Genomic DNA, 17,649 nt, shown 5'->3' with positions numbered 1-17,649 from the left:
TTTTGTTGGATCATTTATGTACTGTAGCAGTACAGATGAACGGACGGCTGAGCTACGTAAACACTTTATTGACCAACAAAAAGTTCACATTATGCTACAAATGTTTCCATGCCTTTTATCAGGAAGGACGGAAAAATAATTTGTTTAAAAAAATTAAAAGCATTAACGAGTGTGTACCTGTAATACGCGTGGGTATTAAAGCTACTAATACAGCACAAAAGCATTCTTTGTTACCTTAAAATGACGTCAGCTTGGAAACAAAAGGCTGAGGTCACGCTCAAGCTGTGCCAGACTTGTGAAGAAAGTAGTCAACTGTTGCCACGACATTTCTACCATAGAGAAAACGTGACTGCGCAATTTTAGGATGAGCCCATGTGCCGCGGCGTACGCCAATTCTGCTCGCTCCCAGATCGAACATCAAAAGCTCTCCCCCCAAGTCTGGATTGAAGTGAGTGACGGCGAGCCAGCACGACGACGCCACCAGCAAAACTGACAGCAACGCCAAAAGGAATTGAGGTCGCAGCCGGCAGTAGTCCGGCGCCGATCCGCCGTGAGCCTCGGCCGGCACGTTACCGCACCGGATGTAGCAGCACACCTTGGGCACCGGCGCCTCGTCCAGACTGTCGAGAGTGACGGCGGCCCAGTGCCGACGCAGGTAGTCGGCCGCTTGTGGCGTGACCGAGAGCTTGAGGGCGGACGGCAGACTAGCGCCGGTGAAGTCGTCCACTCGCTCCCTGAACACGTGAACCTTCTCCAGGAAGACCAGCGGCGAGTCCTCCTCCTCCACGGATGTTGCCAAGGAGACCAGGTCCAGTTGCTCTTCCTGGACCAAACCCACAGCAACCGTCACAGCCTTTTTCCCCATTCGTCCGTCCGTCCGTCCTCTCAGGTGTTCACCAAATTTGTCGGTTTACGGTCTTGCATACGACATTAAGAAGCCCCAAACGACAAACTAATTTGAGGTGTACGCACCTGTAGCTCCTTGACTCTGTGTATGAGCGGGTCGTAGGTCCGCGACACCTCACTTAAGGCTTTGTCCAGAACCTCCAGGTAGGCTTGTCTCTTCCGGGCCAGCGCCGTCTCCAGCGGTGTGAAAAAACTGAATGACTTCCTGTCGGTCCTGCCTCACCACAGCCTCGCAGTGGTCCTTTTCTTGCTCCAGCTGCTCGCCCAGCTCGCACACCTAACACACACACACAGGATTGTTTTACTATCTTTGTGGAACCATCTCATTGACATAATGCATTTCCTAGTGCCTTCCCCTAACCTCAACCATAACCCAATTCAGACCTAAACTCTAAAACCAAGTCTTGACCCTCAAAAAGACTTTTGAGGTCAACTGGGCCCCACAACTCTGTGAAATCCCGAAATGTTGGCCCTACTATATAACAAAAACAAGACCACACACACACACACACACACACACACAACAGGGGTTACAAATAACAGACATTTTTGTTCATAGGGAGCTGGAACCAAACCAGTCGACGTTAAACTACGCTAAAGCTTTTCTGTAACTGTTTTGTTTTGTTTTTAACTACATTTTCTTATAACTATGTTGAAGTTTTTCTATAATTACGTTAAAGTTTTTCTATAATTATGTTAATTTTCTATAGCTAGCCACATTTAAAAATATATATATAATTACGTTAAAGTTTTTCTATAATTACGTTAAAGTTTTTCTATAATTATGTTAATTTTCTATAGCTAGCTACATTATTTTTTTTCCTATATTTACGTTAATTTTCTATAGCTACGTACATAAAAATGCTATAACTACATTTAAGTTTTTTTCTGTAGCTAATTTAGTTTTTCTATACCTTTGTTAATTTTTTTTTTTTTTACATATGTTAATTTTCTATAGCTACGTTAACTTCTTTTCTATAATTACGTTAACGTTTTTCGATAGTTACATGAATTTTTTCTAAAACTACATAACTTTTTAAATAACTGTTTATGTTTTTCTATAATAATTACATGAACGTTTTTCTATAACTACGTTTAAAGGTCACGTTAAAGCTTTTTCTACATCATGCACGCTTCACCACTGCCCAGATGAGTACGAAGAGCCCTGACCATTTTACTCCGACTGCACCGATCAGCTTTTAAATTCCCTTCATAGTAGAGTGTGCGGACCTTGCACACGCCACAGTTTCTCTGGGGTGGGGAGGGGCGGAGTTTTTCTGACCTCATTTGAAGTCATGTCTTCGTTTGTTAACTGTGGCTGTCGCTTTAAGATCGTGCACGTGCTCGCACGCGCACCATCAACGAGCCTGACGCAGATGCTGCAGTTACGCTTTGGGCCTGAGGTGGCAGTCACGAGTAACTATAGCTATGTGGAAGTTTTTCTATAAAGTTGATATGGTATAAAATCTCAAATCGCACATCGTAAAAGCTTACACACAGGACGAAGAACCGGGATGAAGTTTACCTGTGCCCATCTGTTCTCAGAGAGTCGTGCCAAGAGGAGCGAAGGGGTCTGCTTCTCTCTGGCGAACGCCGCTTGCAGGTCGTCGATGGCGTGGCCCTGGTGCTGGCCCACCGTCAGACACAAGCCGCAAATTAGCTTGCGGTCCTGGACGCAGTACATGTTGAGGGGCTGCCTCGGGTGATCCGGACATGAAGGGGGTCTGGGCTCGCTGTCCCGCTGGTACTAAGACACATGCACGACACGTCCATTAGAAGTACTGAAAGATGTGACTGACGGATGGTTCTTCCTTACCTTCTCGATGATGGCTCGCAGGGACACGTTGGTGGGCAGCGCGTCCACGCCAGCCACAGGCAGCTCCACCACGCCGCGGCAGTTGGGGCACTTGAGCGGCTGGCGCAGTGGGCGCCAGATGGAATAGTTGTGCGACGCGTGGAGCAGGCTGTCCAGGCAGCCCCGGCAGAAGGTGTGCGAGCATGGAAGCACCCGCGGGTCCGAGAAGAGCGTGTAGCACACGGAGCACGTCAGGTCCTCCTCCAGGCTGTCCATGCTGGAGAATGAAGGGGAGGTGACGACAAGATGGGGGACAGTGGCTTCGACATTAGGTATAACTTGTCATTGCAATCCCACCAGCGGTTGTCATGGTAACCAAACTCGGTGCATTAGAACCGCACATAAAATGAACGATTGTGTGATAATAGGATGTTTACTTGTGTGATTATTTATCCTTTGGGTATTTTTAAAATGTCGACATTTGGGGAGACATGTTATGAAGAAGAGACCTGAAAACTCGTAGATTGTGAAAAATGTCTCCTTGTTTTCAGTGTTGGTAGTTATGTTGTATCAGTTAATTTTAATCACGCGTCCGCTATATTTTCTTTTTTTGTCGTCCAGTTGCGAGTTTACCATATGCACTCCCTGGCTATCTTGTGAACATTATTAAAACGACAAAATGCCCAAGTTACGCTATTTTGCAGGATATTACAAGTACCCATTGTATAATGGAATAAAATAATCGCACCGTAACCGTAGTTTCGAGTCATTCCCAGCTTTATTTCGACAAATTAAACCCTAAAAGGAAAGTTTCACGCCACACAACCCGAGGAGTCAGTGGGTGCTAATTGACGTACAGGTGTGATACTCGGCGGGTACGTTGTTTCACCATCGTTCGTAAAACGTTTCTACGACAGTTTGTTGCATTTTGTGTTCAGGTAACATCCGTTTTCCACCTACGCAGTTTAACCCTGTACTTTGCCGCGGCCAATTTAACACTTATTTTTTACATACGTACCTTCTCTCAAATCGGTGCTTGCTCCCAAACAACAGTTCCTTTCCGTTTCCGGTTAGTTTCGCGTTGCATTTAATTTAGAGGAACTCGACACTACTCTCTCCGTAAGACTCGATTTATTGTAATTCTAGCGTAGGAGTTTGCAGATAAAGGGTTGGGGGGGGGGGGGGGGGGATCATTCGGTTCTTGTTTGACATTTGATAGGCACGTAGTTGTCAGTACGGAGTTCACTTCCGTTCACAGGAAACGCAGCATATATTTCCTCCAGTGCGCATGCGTTCGTTTCAACCAATCAAGCTCACGCAACCCAAATTTGAACATCGGCGGAACCGTTAACGGCTGAGTCAGTATTTTTCCACCCGCGGTTCAAAAGAACACACAAATAGGCTCTCACTGTGGGGTTCACTATTTATTTTTCTCAGACAACCTAAGCTGTAGCCTAACTCCCCCAAAACATTTGGGTTAACCACCTTATCTTCAGTGTCAGTTTTTATTTTTGTAAAGATTTGAAATCACATCTCTGCTAATGTGGAATGCAGGAAAAAAAAATCCCCCGTGTCCCAACAGAAATGTTCTGCGCACAAAGTGTAATTACTTTTCTTATTACAGAGTCTTGGATTGAACACAGACCTGTTAATAAGTTTGTACATTTGGCTGGAAGGAAATATGATCACGGGGCTACATGACCCCCAAATGTACTAAACATACTGCAAATTTGTTCAGGATTTATTCAAAGGTTCCACTAAGGGACAATTGGACACCCTTTGGACCTGGGGGGCGTTATTATCTTGAAATAAATGGTCTTTTTCTTACCTATCACAAAAAAAAAAAAAAAAGATCCTGGGATGATTCTTGAAAGCCAAAGAGTGTGGTCAACATGATGCATACTGTAGAGGCCACTGGCAGATCAGACCAACCAGTCGTCTTGAGGCCTCACTTTGCAGTACATGTGCAAAACCAAAATTATTTAGCAAGTGAGACATTAAAAAAGGGGGGGATTAAAGGGTGAACATGTAACATTTAAGCACAGTTTACTTAAAATAAAAATTACACTGTATCCACAGCCTAAGGAAACTAAAAGACCCTTAAAAAAAAAAAAAAGGAACTGTGCCATCATCGAGTACATGCAAGGGTTGAGATTCACAATCCTACGTGATAATGGCCATGTTCAATTCTCCCTTTCACGGTAAGTCAAAGCTATGGCAACAAAGTTTTGCTGGACTTAAATTAAAAGTTAGCAAATTTCAATTGGTAACAATGGTGTCAATTTCACAGCATCAAGCCCATATGTGGTGGTATAGCTTCTTTTTTTTTTATGTGAGGGTGCGTTGTGATGATCGCCTTTAGGGAAGCCATGAAAATAAAAGCTGTGGGGAGGGGGAACACATAAAAAGGAACACTCCAAAGGCAAAACGAAACGTCCCAAAAGCCACCAAATGCATCTTCATGATAGAATGCACATCTGTGCATTTGCCATTCACAATGTCCAGTGTTCATTAATAGCAACTCAATAATTGAAATCAAAAATATTCCTTGCAATGATTTTTTTGTTTTTTGTTTCTTCTTCCCATATCCAAAGTTCTTCGTTTGAGGGATTTGAGGATCAGCCTCAAAGGCTGAATTTCCTTCTCCTTTACTAAACCTCGCTGCGTTTCCCCGCTCAAGATGTCGCATTTGTATCTCGTTGCCATCTCTCCTGCATGCGTCCTCGCACACTCCAGTCACGCACGCACGCACACACAACCCATCCGCCCCATTCTCTCGCTCGCACACGTGACACGCAGCCGGACTCCTGGCCCCGTCCCGTCGGGAGGAGAGGAGGAGGAGGGCGTCCCGTCGGGACGTCCCGTCGGGAGGAGATGAACCTGGCTCTTCAGCGCTGAGTCCAGACATTCATACGCAATGGCTCCATTCACACATGTCTGATAGCGTGGCCGATTGGGGGAAGGTGGCGCCCTCGAGAATTGTGATGATCGCTCGTTTCATCTCCGTTCATGATTAAGAGTTCGTCGTCGTGTTGTTGGTTCTCCTCGAGTTGTTGAAGTCGTCGCTCTGAGTTACGGACGTTGTCGTGTCGCCGTGTTTTTTTTTCGATGTAGGTGGTTTTCTTGGTTTTGGATTAGTTATTTTTCATTTTGGTTGCAACATGTAGCCACTCATTCTCACTCGCACCCACTCGCCAACTCAAACTTCATTTGGCCTGCTTTCCCCCGGGAATGCCAAATGAAATCCACACATTTTTCTCTCTCAGATAAGATGCAGCCATGGATCCCACGAGCCAAGCACAATGGATCAAATTTCTCACACTCTCGCTCTCTCTCGCTCTCTCTCTCGCCTAATTTTGTTTATGTTGAACAGAGTGCTGCATCGTGAACAAAACTCCAGAATACCCCAGATGCCGTCTAGAACTGGAATCCCTCGGCTGGCACGTTGGTGGAGTTGAAGCCGTAAGTTCCACCCTGGATGGCTTCGGGGACCAGGCTGTTGTCTTCGTCAATCTGAGTCACACAGACAAAGATCATTGATTGGTTGCAAAGTTTACAGTTTTGTTATTTTTTCCTGAAAGACTTTGGATATTATCAAACTCGTTTGAAATCATCTTCGACTGCAGCTATCCAGTATTTTAATATTCGAGTACTCGACTGAAAATTCTATCAAGTATTTCCAGATAAAATCTATTTTTGAAGGGATAAAGAGTAATTTTAATTACACAACAAAAAAATAAGACATCATATGGGAGGGTGGTTGTGCATTTACAAATTTGAACCAGACTAACAGTAATAAGGCAATTGTTTAGATATTTGCAATTATTACCGTACTTATTTCCTGTCCGAGTTTGAAATGTCCAACTGCATTTGAATGCACCTCGCCATCCAATTGTTTACATTTTTTTAAGCAAATTTACTGAAAATGTGCAAAACACACATGCAACTTGTGCCCGTTTCCATTCGTTTCTTTTGCAAATACTTCAAAATACAAGTAACAAGGCAATTGCATTGACGTCAATGTATTAGTTGACATGTGTCAAGATTCGGTCCTCAAGGGCTTGAGTTCTGCATGTTTTCGAGGTTTCTCTACTCCAACACACCTGATTCAATGATCAGGATAAGAGCTTGCTGATGATCTTAAATATGAATCACCCGTGTTGAACGTGGGAAACCTCGAAAACATGCAGGAGTCAGGCCTTCGAGGACCGGACTTTGACAACATTGCATTAGTTGGAAGGATTTTATCATGTACTCATGCCCGTGCGACCGGATAAAAAAAATTGGGGGTGTAAATTGGTCACAGTGTCGAGCCGTGTAAGTGCATTGCTATCAGAAGTGTCCCATGCGTCTTCTACACTAGAGCCTTAAATAAACGAGTACTCAAGGCAGGAAAAAGCCTTAGAGGATTTTTCATACTTGAGATACTCCATTTACTCGAGTACTTCTTTCACCCCTAATATTAAAAGGCCAAGAAGGTTTGAAGATTGGCACTGCACTTAATAGTAAAAAAAGAAAAAGAAAAGAAAGGGTGGTAAAAAGATTTAAAAAAGGTGGAAAAGTAGTCGGGACACCATCTGTATGTAAAGAAGGTATTTGAAAATAATGTTTAACACCAGCCTTCAACTTACATCATCAGAGGAGAAAAACTGATCAATAATTTGATATGCTAGCTTGTAGATATCGCCGTTTTCATGATTCTGCAACTGCTCCACTTTCTCCAAACCTGTACAGACAAATCCCATATGAAAAAAATCAAAAACAAACAAAGGGGTTTGCTTAATATCACAATGTAGGTCAAGTCCCACCTCCGCACTCCTCAATGAGATTAGCGATGGTTTCGGCCTTTTCGTCAGCCATCTTCAGGATGTTGCTGAGGCCGTCCAGGACCACCTGCACCACTTGGGCGTCCTTCACCGTCAGCAGGTTGCAGAACGGAGGGATGACCTTCTTTTCGATCAGATGGGCCACCTGAAGGCACCACAAGACAGGGGATAAAGGTTTCGTTTGTCGTACTTCATTCAGCAATGGAGGAGAGGGAACCTTGCATAAACACAGAAAACGTTTTGTACCTGATCTTTCCTTCCACTTATTGTAAGGTTGCTGATGGCCCAGGCTGCTTCCTTTTGGGTTCCAAAGTCACCCTAAATTGACACCCCAAGTAAAATTTTAATAGTCTGTGCCATGTGTCATTTGTGCAATTCCTAAGACAATGAAAGGTGTGTACCTTGTCGAGAAGGTGAATGATCATGGGCACTAGCTGGGCATCAATGACCGCCTGCACCTGCTGCTGATTTCCTGCTGTGATGTTTGATAGGAACCACACCGCCTCCTACAGGACAAAAGATACAAATACAGTCGCTAGGTGTGTCCAGACGAAAATGGGCAATATTTTTGGGTCCTCAGTTTACTGCTCCTGTGACAGCGCTTTACTCCAAATTTGTACAAATTAACGCAGTACTTAACTAATAACTTTTAGGACTGTAGAACAGTTTGGTATTTCCATTTTCAATTGGCATTCTAAAATAAAAAAAATTAAAGTGACTGATAATTTTCAGGTTTGATTTTAATCGAATGATAATAAAAAATAAACAAACCAGTATTCCACGGAGGGGTGAACGTTTGAGAGTGTTGGCAAAGGTAGCAGATGTGCGCTCCCATTAGGGTTCGTTCAAGGTTTGCCAATGTCCATTAATCAAACATTTGCCGGATGTTCACCTCGAGTTTCATTGGGGGGGGGTTTGGCGCAAATTATTATTATTTTTTCTGGTGAACATTCCGTTCTGCGAACTCAAACCAATCGTGACGAGAAATCAATATGCGCTGGGTTCACAAACATTTGCCACTCAGTGGAATACGAGCGTCACACTACTGCTTGAACCAATGTAAACTAAGGACCCCTGTATTATTTTCATTTTGGCATTTCATTAACACACAATATCTTAGAGATGTCAAAATTGAGCTTTTGCTGAACTGTGATTCTGGTAGAGACTTCATAAACGTCTTTTTTTGAAGCAACAAAACATTTTAACAATTGGGTCACGAGTTCTACAGCGCGTCTGAACTGGATCAGAATCCAGACATCCACGTCAAGAGAGGATGCCTGGCAGAGACTTTTGTGCTGTGGTTGGGGTGAGAGCGGTGTTGAGGCTCTAATCATTGTCCAAGTCACAAACCATTTGAGACGGGCCTCTATTTGAAAGTGACTGGTCTCAGATGCACTCCGATATCAGCACGGCTGATTCTCAGCACTCTCTTGCCACCAACCCATTTAATTGGTTCACACAATCAGTCGTCAACACACAAACACACACAAACTACTATCCCCCTTCTACCAGTTAAATTCTTAACCAACTAAAACTGCAGCAGGTGGTGATCCTCATCGTCGGCGTCGTTCTCAATCTTCCATGTGATGTGTCATCTAATCTAATCTTAATCCACCTAGCCCCCCCCCCCTTTCACGCAACTTTCACACAAGCACGTCTCAGATGTCATCACTTCCAGCGACGTCATGCTGCAGAACGTAGCGAGACGTGCGCAATGAGCGTGTTACCTTGTTAATTTTCTCCTTCGGGTGTGACAGGAGGGCGGGGAAGTGGTTGAGAGCGTCGCAGTTGAGCACCACCTGCGTCTGCTCATCTGTTCCAGTCACGATGTTGCCCACAGCCCTCAGGGCAGCGGTCTGGATGAAAACATGAGTGGAAAAACAGCATTAATAATGCAGTAATATTTATTTAAAAGTGCCTTCAATGTATTACAAAAAAACCAGGAGACATTTATGAAGCCTTTCCCATACCTGGACTTTGACCTCCTGGTGGCTGAGCAGTGGGACCAGGTGAGGGACAATGCCAGAGTCAATCACCATTTGGATCTGCTCGTTCCCAGCGTCCGTCAGATAGGAGAGCGCCCACACCGTGTCTACTAAGATCTGGAAGCAACGAGGAGGGGAAGGGATCGCAGGAATTAAATGTCGAACTTCATGACCTTGCAACAAGACTTCCTCCAACAGTCAAACAAGAGTTTACTCACACTGACGTCAGTGTGGTGGATCAGCACACGGAGAGCGGGAAGGATCTACGGATTAAAAATGGAAATTAAGATGAGGTCGAAAGGGAAAACATTTCTGTGAGATGCGTTACAACTCAAAACGGCGAGGACTTCGTAATGTGCTTTTTCAGAAAATATTTCATTTAGGTTTATTAAGGAAGCTAAACTAAATACTTTTAAAGCTACGTCCATCAAAATGAAGAGCTCATATTCACTAAATTCATCACATCCATAGACACTATCCAAAAGTCTACATTATCCACATATACTGAAACACTGACTTATTATATCATCTATTTAGCTTGTCAACTGTTTTAAAATTGGCTAGCTACACAAACATTTTATATTTATGTCCTACATAAGTTCATCCATCCATTTTCTATACGTGCGCTGGAGCCTTTCCCAGCTGACTTTGAGAAAAAGGCCCTGTATTGTACACTGGGCTTGTTGACAGCCAATCACAGGGCATGGTCTTTAATGAACCTAACATGCCTGTTTTTTGTAATGTGGAAGGAGAAATGCCAACTACTAACCCACTGCATTAACCCAAGTGTCATCATCACTTTGTTATTAATACTAAATATTTCATGTTATATAGACTCGGCTCATGAGAATTTTGAAAGCACAAGCAACATAACTGCATGATAAAAGTAATTAGAAAAGTACATAAAAAATACAAATCTGTATTTTTTTTGTTGTTGTTGACCTTTTAGCCCTTTGAATGAATGAATGAATGGTAACCTTGAATTGGCTTCAAAAAATACAATGAAAACAAAAAAATCCCACAAACCTCTTGGATGGTCTCCATGGGAGGTGGAGGATCTTTATGGCGGCACAGATTGACCATAACCCAGGTGACATTGCGAAGGAAGGTGATCGGGATGGAGGGACTGATGAAAGACAGCAGTGGCTTGACGACGCCCAAGCCGATCACGTAGTCTCTGCATTGCGGGCCGTCGCCTGACGACGAGGCGCGTACGCGCATCAGTTTGACCTTTTATCTCATGGGTGATCCCAAATATGGCAAATGGCGGCAGCTCACCTATGATGTTGCCCAAAGCCCAGACCGCCTGTTCGCACACGTTTTGATGCGGGGAGTTAAGCAGCCTCAGGAAGCGCGGCACAGCGCCTGCATACACAAACAGCTTAATAATACATGTTTTTACTACTACTACTCATCATTGTTTTGCAGTTGTATTGTTCATTATACCAGTAAGCCAAGGACCCCCAGAAAATGAGCGTGTCATGCAACTTACCGGACTCCACCACAGCTTGGGTCTGCTCGGCGGTGCCAGACGCTATGTTGGTCAGAGCCCAGGCCGCCTCAAACTGCAAAGAAGGGCTGCAGAATGGAAAAACACAGCGAAAGGCGACGTTAAACAACACCAGGCATTAAGCGCGTGATGATGAGTCATTTGTGTGTGATGCCGTTCCTGGAAGGTGAACGCCGGAACACATTTGCATACTTGCATCACCGTTCACATCTCCTGTGAGCACTGCTTTGCATATCTTTGAAGCGTGCAAAACTCACAACACAAAGCCAAACTACTTTCTAATTAACACACGCAGGACGCGCGCCGACTTACTTGTCATCTCTGTCCAGACAGTGGACCAGAATAGGAAGGATGCCAGACCTGATCAGGTCGTCTATGGGAGGGTTGCGGTCGCTGGACAACAACTTCCTACATGAACGGGAGACATGTGGACGACATTCCATTATTCATGTGCGCAGACAATCTGACACATGCAGACAGGGCTGCATAACAAGTCAAAGAATTTGGAGAATTTGAACAATGTCAACATGGAAACGCCGTCTGTTTGTGGCATGACATGTTTCTTGTACAGATGTCATGACTGTACAAGTACCACAATATTGGGGGGGGGGGGGGGCTCTGAGAAGAAACAATGACAATGCAAAGATTTCATACGTTTTGTAATTCTGAGCATTTCAGACTCTTAGCCTCTTTCTAGATACTGACGTGCAAAAAAACAAGTTTATTAATCTCTAGTCTGCTGAAAACCATGGCAACATTCAGCTCCAGAGATCAACATGTGTGTGTGTGTGTGTGTGTGTGCTCGTACCTGGCAGCCTGTACAGCACTCAGCTGGATGCCCTGGTTATCACTGGTGGCATTCTACAATGCAAACAGAGAAGCTTACTATATTCATGTTTAATTCAGAAGGGTAGACTCTACACTGGATATAAAATAGATTAAGCAAAGAACTAAATCAAACTTGACAACTTACTTGCACTATTGCTTCAAGGGAGGTGTTTTGCTGAAAAGGGGACAAATTAGAAAGTCATTAGTCAAGAGAAGTGTCCTCACACATGCTGCCCATCTCATTATTCAAATAACCTGAAGAATCCACAAAGACAACTTTTAACCCACCTCCCTCCCCAAAAGTAAGAATATCCTTCCTCAAACTGTTTTTGCATGCAATGACAAATAGGAAGGAAGTTTCAGTGAGGGGACGCTGGGATGAGGAACGACATCTGAATTAAGTGCAAGGCTTTAAATAAATAACTGACTTTAGTGGAGGAGCAATTTTGAGGAACAATTTTTTTGTGGGTTAATCCTGGGGGACCTAAAGCAACAAAGATTTGACAAAAAGGGGACGGTGTAGGGAAGTAACTATTGAAATTTTTTTACTATTGGAGCACCTTACAGAAAAGTGTATTGAATAATCAAATATTTGGACGAAATCTATTTTTGCTTCATAAACGAGCGATTATGACTACAAAAGAGAAAATAACTGCCGTATAAAATTGGTTTCTTTTTTTTATTTAATCAAATAGGGATAGACTGATATTGGGCATTTTGACGAATATCCGTAGCGTCTTTTTTTTTATTTATCTGACGGCCGATATAAGGTAAATCTAAAACCATTTTAATCTCAGTGATCTATTTATTTAAATTTTCAGTTAACTTTATAAGAGATGCTACTGACCCTGGGAACCTTCTGAACCATTTGTTTTTGTTCAACATTAAAGAAATGAGAACGATTTCAAGTATTTTTAAATTATGGGGGGAAAAAAACATTTACTTTAGAAAACTATAGAGAGCTATGGTATTTACTTGCTTAAGTTTCCATTTAACTTTTTAAGACTGATAACTTTGGGAGCTCCCTAAATGTTTTTTTTTAATAAATTTAAAAGGATGTCAATTGTCTAAGGTGGGGAAAAAACTTCCGCATTTTGAAAAGTCTGAAAATTTGTTCAATAAACATGCTTTAAGACATTACAACAGAGTGCCCCCATTTTTACTGAAAATTAATATCGGCTTCAAATATCGGTTATCGGTCTCCTTGACTACTAATAATCGGCATCGGTATTTGCCCTGAAAAAACATATCGGTCTATCTCTATAATCAAAATCAACAGTTCCCATTTCTTAAATTCACATTGTGCATAGTAGCAGACTATTTCCTTGTCTAGAAAAAAAATCTGTCAGGCAAATACAAACATAAATGTGACATTTCCATTTCTTGTATCAAAAACATAAAGAATAAAAAAAAAACAGCCTGAAACCTTAATGCAACTTCACTTGTCTAGTGAGCGTGTTAGCAAGTGACATATTAAAGAAGGTTCATTGCTGTGCGTTGATGAGTTTGATAAGGAATAAGACACTTACACTTTTATACTTCTACAAGATTTGGAAGTGTCCAAACTAAAACGAAGACACCTTAATAAGCCTCAAATTCAACAGTGGGCTAACCAACATAAGCTAGCTGCTTGACACCACAGAAGAAAGAGCATCACGTTTTTGTTTTGTTTTTAACACCAAGAGATGACTGGCATGTTAAGCATTTCAAATGGAGCAGCGAGCCGACTGTTCCCACAAAAAGACCCTCCCGGCTGTGCAAAAGTGACTCAGAGCGGCGTGACATTGTTGATATACGGCTAAGTAGGCCATTTGTATTCCGCCTACTCAATAGCACTGAGCAGTTAGCCTGATTGAATCTCTGAAGTGCTGAGTGGCCCCTTTGATGTCACCAAGCCTTGTGCTCGTTCGTTCAGCATGGGATGCCTGATTATCAATGACAAAAACATGCTAGAAATCACGGAGTAGGATGGCAGCCCGGAGTTAAATTAATTACTAATGAGAGAACCAACTGAAGAGCTTTTCTTTTTAAAGTTAGGAGCTGCTCTGTCAATTCAAAATTTTTCTTTCGAGTAAGATTCAGACAAGTTGGGGGGGGGGGGGGGGGCAATTAAGGTAGCGTTTATCTATAGCAAGTTATGTGCTAATGCTTCATACCGATCTGAAATCTCCGTCCACATCGGAATCCTCGCAAATGTCCTCATGGGGCACATTTCTTCTCTTCAGGAGGTGCTCGTCTCTTTTGTTCTGTTGAAGAGCAAAAGAAAAGGTTTATCAGCAGAACAGCAATGTGTCATTTCAGATGGGCGGTAGAGAGAGAGAGAGAGAGAGAGAGAGATCTTACACACCTGATTAAAATAAACAACATATTTGACGGCAAATAAATTACCTTTCGCAGCTCCACCACTACCTCCGTCCTCTGTCTTCTCATGGACTGCGGAGACAAAAGTATTAATTAGCATGAGCACGGGATCAGAACGCAATTCAACATTTTTGAGCCATAAATCCAAAGAAGAATAACTCTATAGCTCAAACTTTCAAGATGCACAATTCAGCACTTCTCCGTTTCTTTTCAATTACCCAACTAACACCTATTCACTGAAAATCGAAGCTGTTCGGCCCCAAGATGCAGCCTGAATGTCTTTCTTGCAAAGCTATGATTATAAACACTGTACATTACACTATAGTATATAATGTACACAATGTTGGTTGTACTATTGGATAATATTTTTCCACTGGACATTTGTATTTATCTTGTATTCATTTCACTGTGTTTTCAATATAAAATGTTTTTTTTATCAATTAAAATGAGAGAAAATTCCCATTAATTTCATTTCATTTTAAGGAAAAAATAAATTTGGGGGATATGTATCATTATCGGGATAAAGGCCTGACCGATACGGATTTGTTTGCGACTGATGCCGAGATTTGACGGAACAAAATTTCAATAACATTTAATTGGACGATTCTAAAAAAAAAAACATGAATAAAATCATTCCTTTCTTGTTCCCTTAAGATCACAACAAGAAAGATATGAATTACAGGCAGCAGCCCTGTTGTCAGTTTTACATAACTTCACTTGTATCACGTTACTGCATGCCGGCGTCTGTGTGTGTATATATGCAGATTTTTTGTGGCGTGTGAGTTCCTTTTCCCCTTGAGGGATCATAATGAGTACTGTATAAGTATAATATATTGGCATCACTGGCATAACAGAGGATTGGTGCCGGGGAATCTTGTTGTGCCACATTCAGATCCCCCGCATGGCTAATCACAAGAGTCGTAAAAGCAGCCATGTGCGCAGTCCAAGCGATCGCACTTCATTACGAAGTATGGAGCGCAGTCGGGTCCATAAATATCAGGGTATCAACGCAGCTCGCATCTTTTTGGCTCTAAAAACCACCACAATGGATTTGAGATGATACGCTTCGACTGCAAACTGTCAGCTTTTTATTTTAGGCTATTTACATCCACATTAGGTGAATATGAACATGAATATGAATATATATATATATATATATATATATATATATATATATATATATATATATATATATATATATATATATATATACACACACACACACACACTTTTTAAGTCACCAAAAGCAAGGGGACAAATGAACAACAACAAATCAAACTTTCACTTTTTAAATACTTGGTTGGAACTAGTGTTGTTCCGATACTGCATTAAAACAGTGGTATCGTCATCGGCAAGCATCTTGTGTCTCGCTTGTGCATGACATTCACTGATGTGTGACGTGTTCACCGCATGCCGAGCCAAGGTATCCCATTGGCCCTTGCATGCTCTGAACCAATTGCAGGGCCGTTTTATGATGTTGGGTATCGGCCGATACCGCTAAACTGGGTGTCAAAATCAGGGGCCATAAAACGGTATCAGAACAACACAAGTTGGAACACACACGCATCACCAGATGTAGGATTTTATCCCTTGTGACGCTCTTAGTCAGGCCTCTGCTGTAAGTCTTTAATTCCTGTTTGCTCCTGAGCGTTTTCCCTTGAGTATACTTCTTCGGCAATGAACCGCATGCTCAATGGGATCCAGGTCAGGTGATGGACTCCATTGCATAACATTCCACTTCTTTGCCTTAAAGAAAATTCTTGTCCATCAGGACTGTGAAGCGCGATCTAATGAGTCCTGAAGCTTTTGGCTGAATGTAAGCAGATACACACTACAGAAATCCTCCTGCTGCGTTTGCTAGCAGTCACATTGTCAAATACTCACTTCACCATAGAAAAGCCAAATGTCCTATTACTTTTGTTTCCTTAAAACGAGGGAGCTACATACATACAAAGCTGTTCTGTTCACCGGATTTAGATTTAAATACCCTTAAATTACAGCTCCAAGAGTGCAGTTTAAGCACAACTTGTTCGTTTCATTTCAAAGCAATTGTGGCAGTATTCCAAACCCCCCAAAAAAACGACACTTGTGTCATCATTCCAATATATATGGACCTGGACTGTAGTAGCTTGCGATGTTCACCAATGACTATGATGAAGAGGCATTGACAGGACAGCTGCCGTGCACCGGCCTACCAACCTACCGGGCTGCAGCAGCACGTAAAAAAAAAAAAACTACTTGTCAAACAGGATGAATCAGTCCATGCTGCGCAAACGCATACTCAAAACAGGTCGCCCCTTATAAACAAAACAATGGCCGTCGAGCTGCAATCAATGCAAGTGCGAAATCTTGTAAATCATGTCAATCGGTAGCTAGCGCGTAGCTTAGCTTCATCCATGTCCGAGCGCTGGGTTACAGAAATCCACGTTATTAGGCAAATTTTAAAACAGCACCTACAAACAAAACGCGATCTGAAGCGCAATAAGAGGTCAATTATGCCCCGCGCCATTGTTTTTATGCTAAAGCCGTGGGAGGGGGTTGCGGCTTCCAAGCTTAACAGGCGCTAGCTAAACTGCAGCTTCGACGTGACGTTAATACGCCGCAGTATTAACTTCCCCATCGAGGACATACTCCTTAATATATATTTTTACCCTCACATGTGTGCGATTTTAAGTATCTATTCGAGCATTCGGCCTTAGCGCGCATAAAGTCAAAACGCTCGGTTGCTTCTCTGGAGCTAGCGTGTCCACCGTGGGCCTGGCTAGCAGCGAGCTAGCCGCTCCAGCGGACTCGATGGGAAGTCCTCTCTGATACTTTACTCAATAAACGGTCTAAAAGGGCTGCAGAAGCCGAGACTTAAGGTAAAATCCTCTACCATAGGTCGGGAGGTTGAAAAAAAATGTACTAAGTGGAGGCCCTGGTAGAAGCCTGGGGGCAAAGTTCTCGATGGTGCAAATTAGAAACGACGTCACAGGGAAGCCAAGGGGGCGAAGTTGGCGGCGAGCTCTGGAGCGGCGATGCCTCGGTTTAAAAATCGGGGGCAAAAAGCGTCGATAGCCCCCCTTTTTTTTTTTTTACCTCCAAATCCCGACCCTTGTTCTTGAAATTCTTCAGTCGCTGGTTGTCCAGTTTGTCGTTGTCGGCCATGCTAGCGGTTGCGGCGAAGCTAGGGGCGCAGTTGATTTCACTCGTGGAATTAGCCAGTTAAGCTAGCGTTTCTCTAGTTCCCCTTCTCGGCCTCTCTCGATCTATTTTGCTCGCTCTCTCGCTCCGCCTCGCTCGCTCGTTAACGGACTATTTTTTGCTACTGCTGGAAAGGCCGCGGTGCATGCTGGGATTGCCGGTGGCGGAGAGGAAGGGTGGGGGAAGCCTCTCTGCTCTCATTGGTTTGTTGTAAGATACCCGCCAACACGGACTGTGTGGCAAAATGCATTCGTT

At 43.1% G+C, this 17,649-nt stretch overlaps 2 protein-coding genes across 2 annotated transcripts; both read right to left on the bottom strand.

The window, feature by feature from the left end:
• Positions 1-52: 52 nt before the first annotated feature.
• On the bottom strand, positions 53-3,869 carry trim59 (tripartite motif containing 59). Its single transcript, XM_086080139.1, is given in 7 exon segments — positions 53-441; positions 443-823; positions 973-1,086; positions 1,088-1,183; positions 2,432-2,653; positions 2,723-2,978; positions 3,720-3,869. Coding segments are annotated over 6 exon segments (1,263 nt in total). The 5' UTR covers position 2,978; positions 3,720-3,869; the 3' UTR covers positions 53-246.
• Positions 3,870-4,110: 241 nt separating this feature from the next.
• On the bottom strand, positions 4,111-17,545 carry kpna4 (karyopherin alpha 4 (importin alpha 3)). The gene is made up of 17 exons (XM_086080218.1): positions 17,290-17,545; positions 14,239-14,283; positions 14,007-14,096; positions 11,996-12,025; positions 11,831-11,883; positions 11,335-11,430; positions 11,005-11,090; positions 10,791-10,877; positions 10,539-10,708; positions 9,731-9,775; positions 9,498-9,629; positions 9,255-9,383; positions 7,929-8,033; positions 7,774-7,845; positions 7,510-7,672; positions 7,333-7,427; positions 4,111-6,214 (listed from the first exon to the last, which is right to left on the bottom strand). The coding sequence occupies exons 1-17, from the start codon at positions 17,356-17,358 to the stop codon at positions 6,119-6,121; spliced, it is 1,563 nt and encodes a 520-aa protein (XP_085936344.1). The 5' UTR covers positions 17,359-17,545; the 3' UTR covers positions 4,111-6,118.
• Between the last annotated feature and the right edge of the window lie 104 nt (positions 17,546-17,649).

Source organism: Leptonotus elevatus, chromosome 7, assembly GCF_054856555.1.
Source record: "Leptonotus elevatus isolate MCC_2025b chromosome 7, RoL_Lele_1.0, whole genome shotgun sequence".
In the NCBI taxonomy this organism is placed as follows: Eukaryota; Metazoa; Chordata; class Actinopteri; order Syngnathiformes; family Syngnathidae; genus Leptonotus; species Leptonotus elevatus.
Note: the sequence above shows the minus strand (reverse complement) of the source record. Positions and strands in the feature narration are given on the sequence as shown.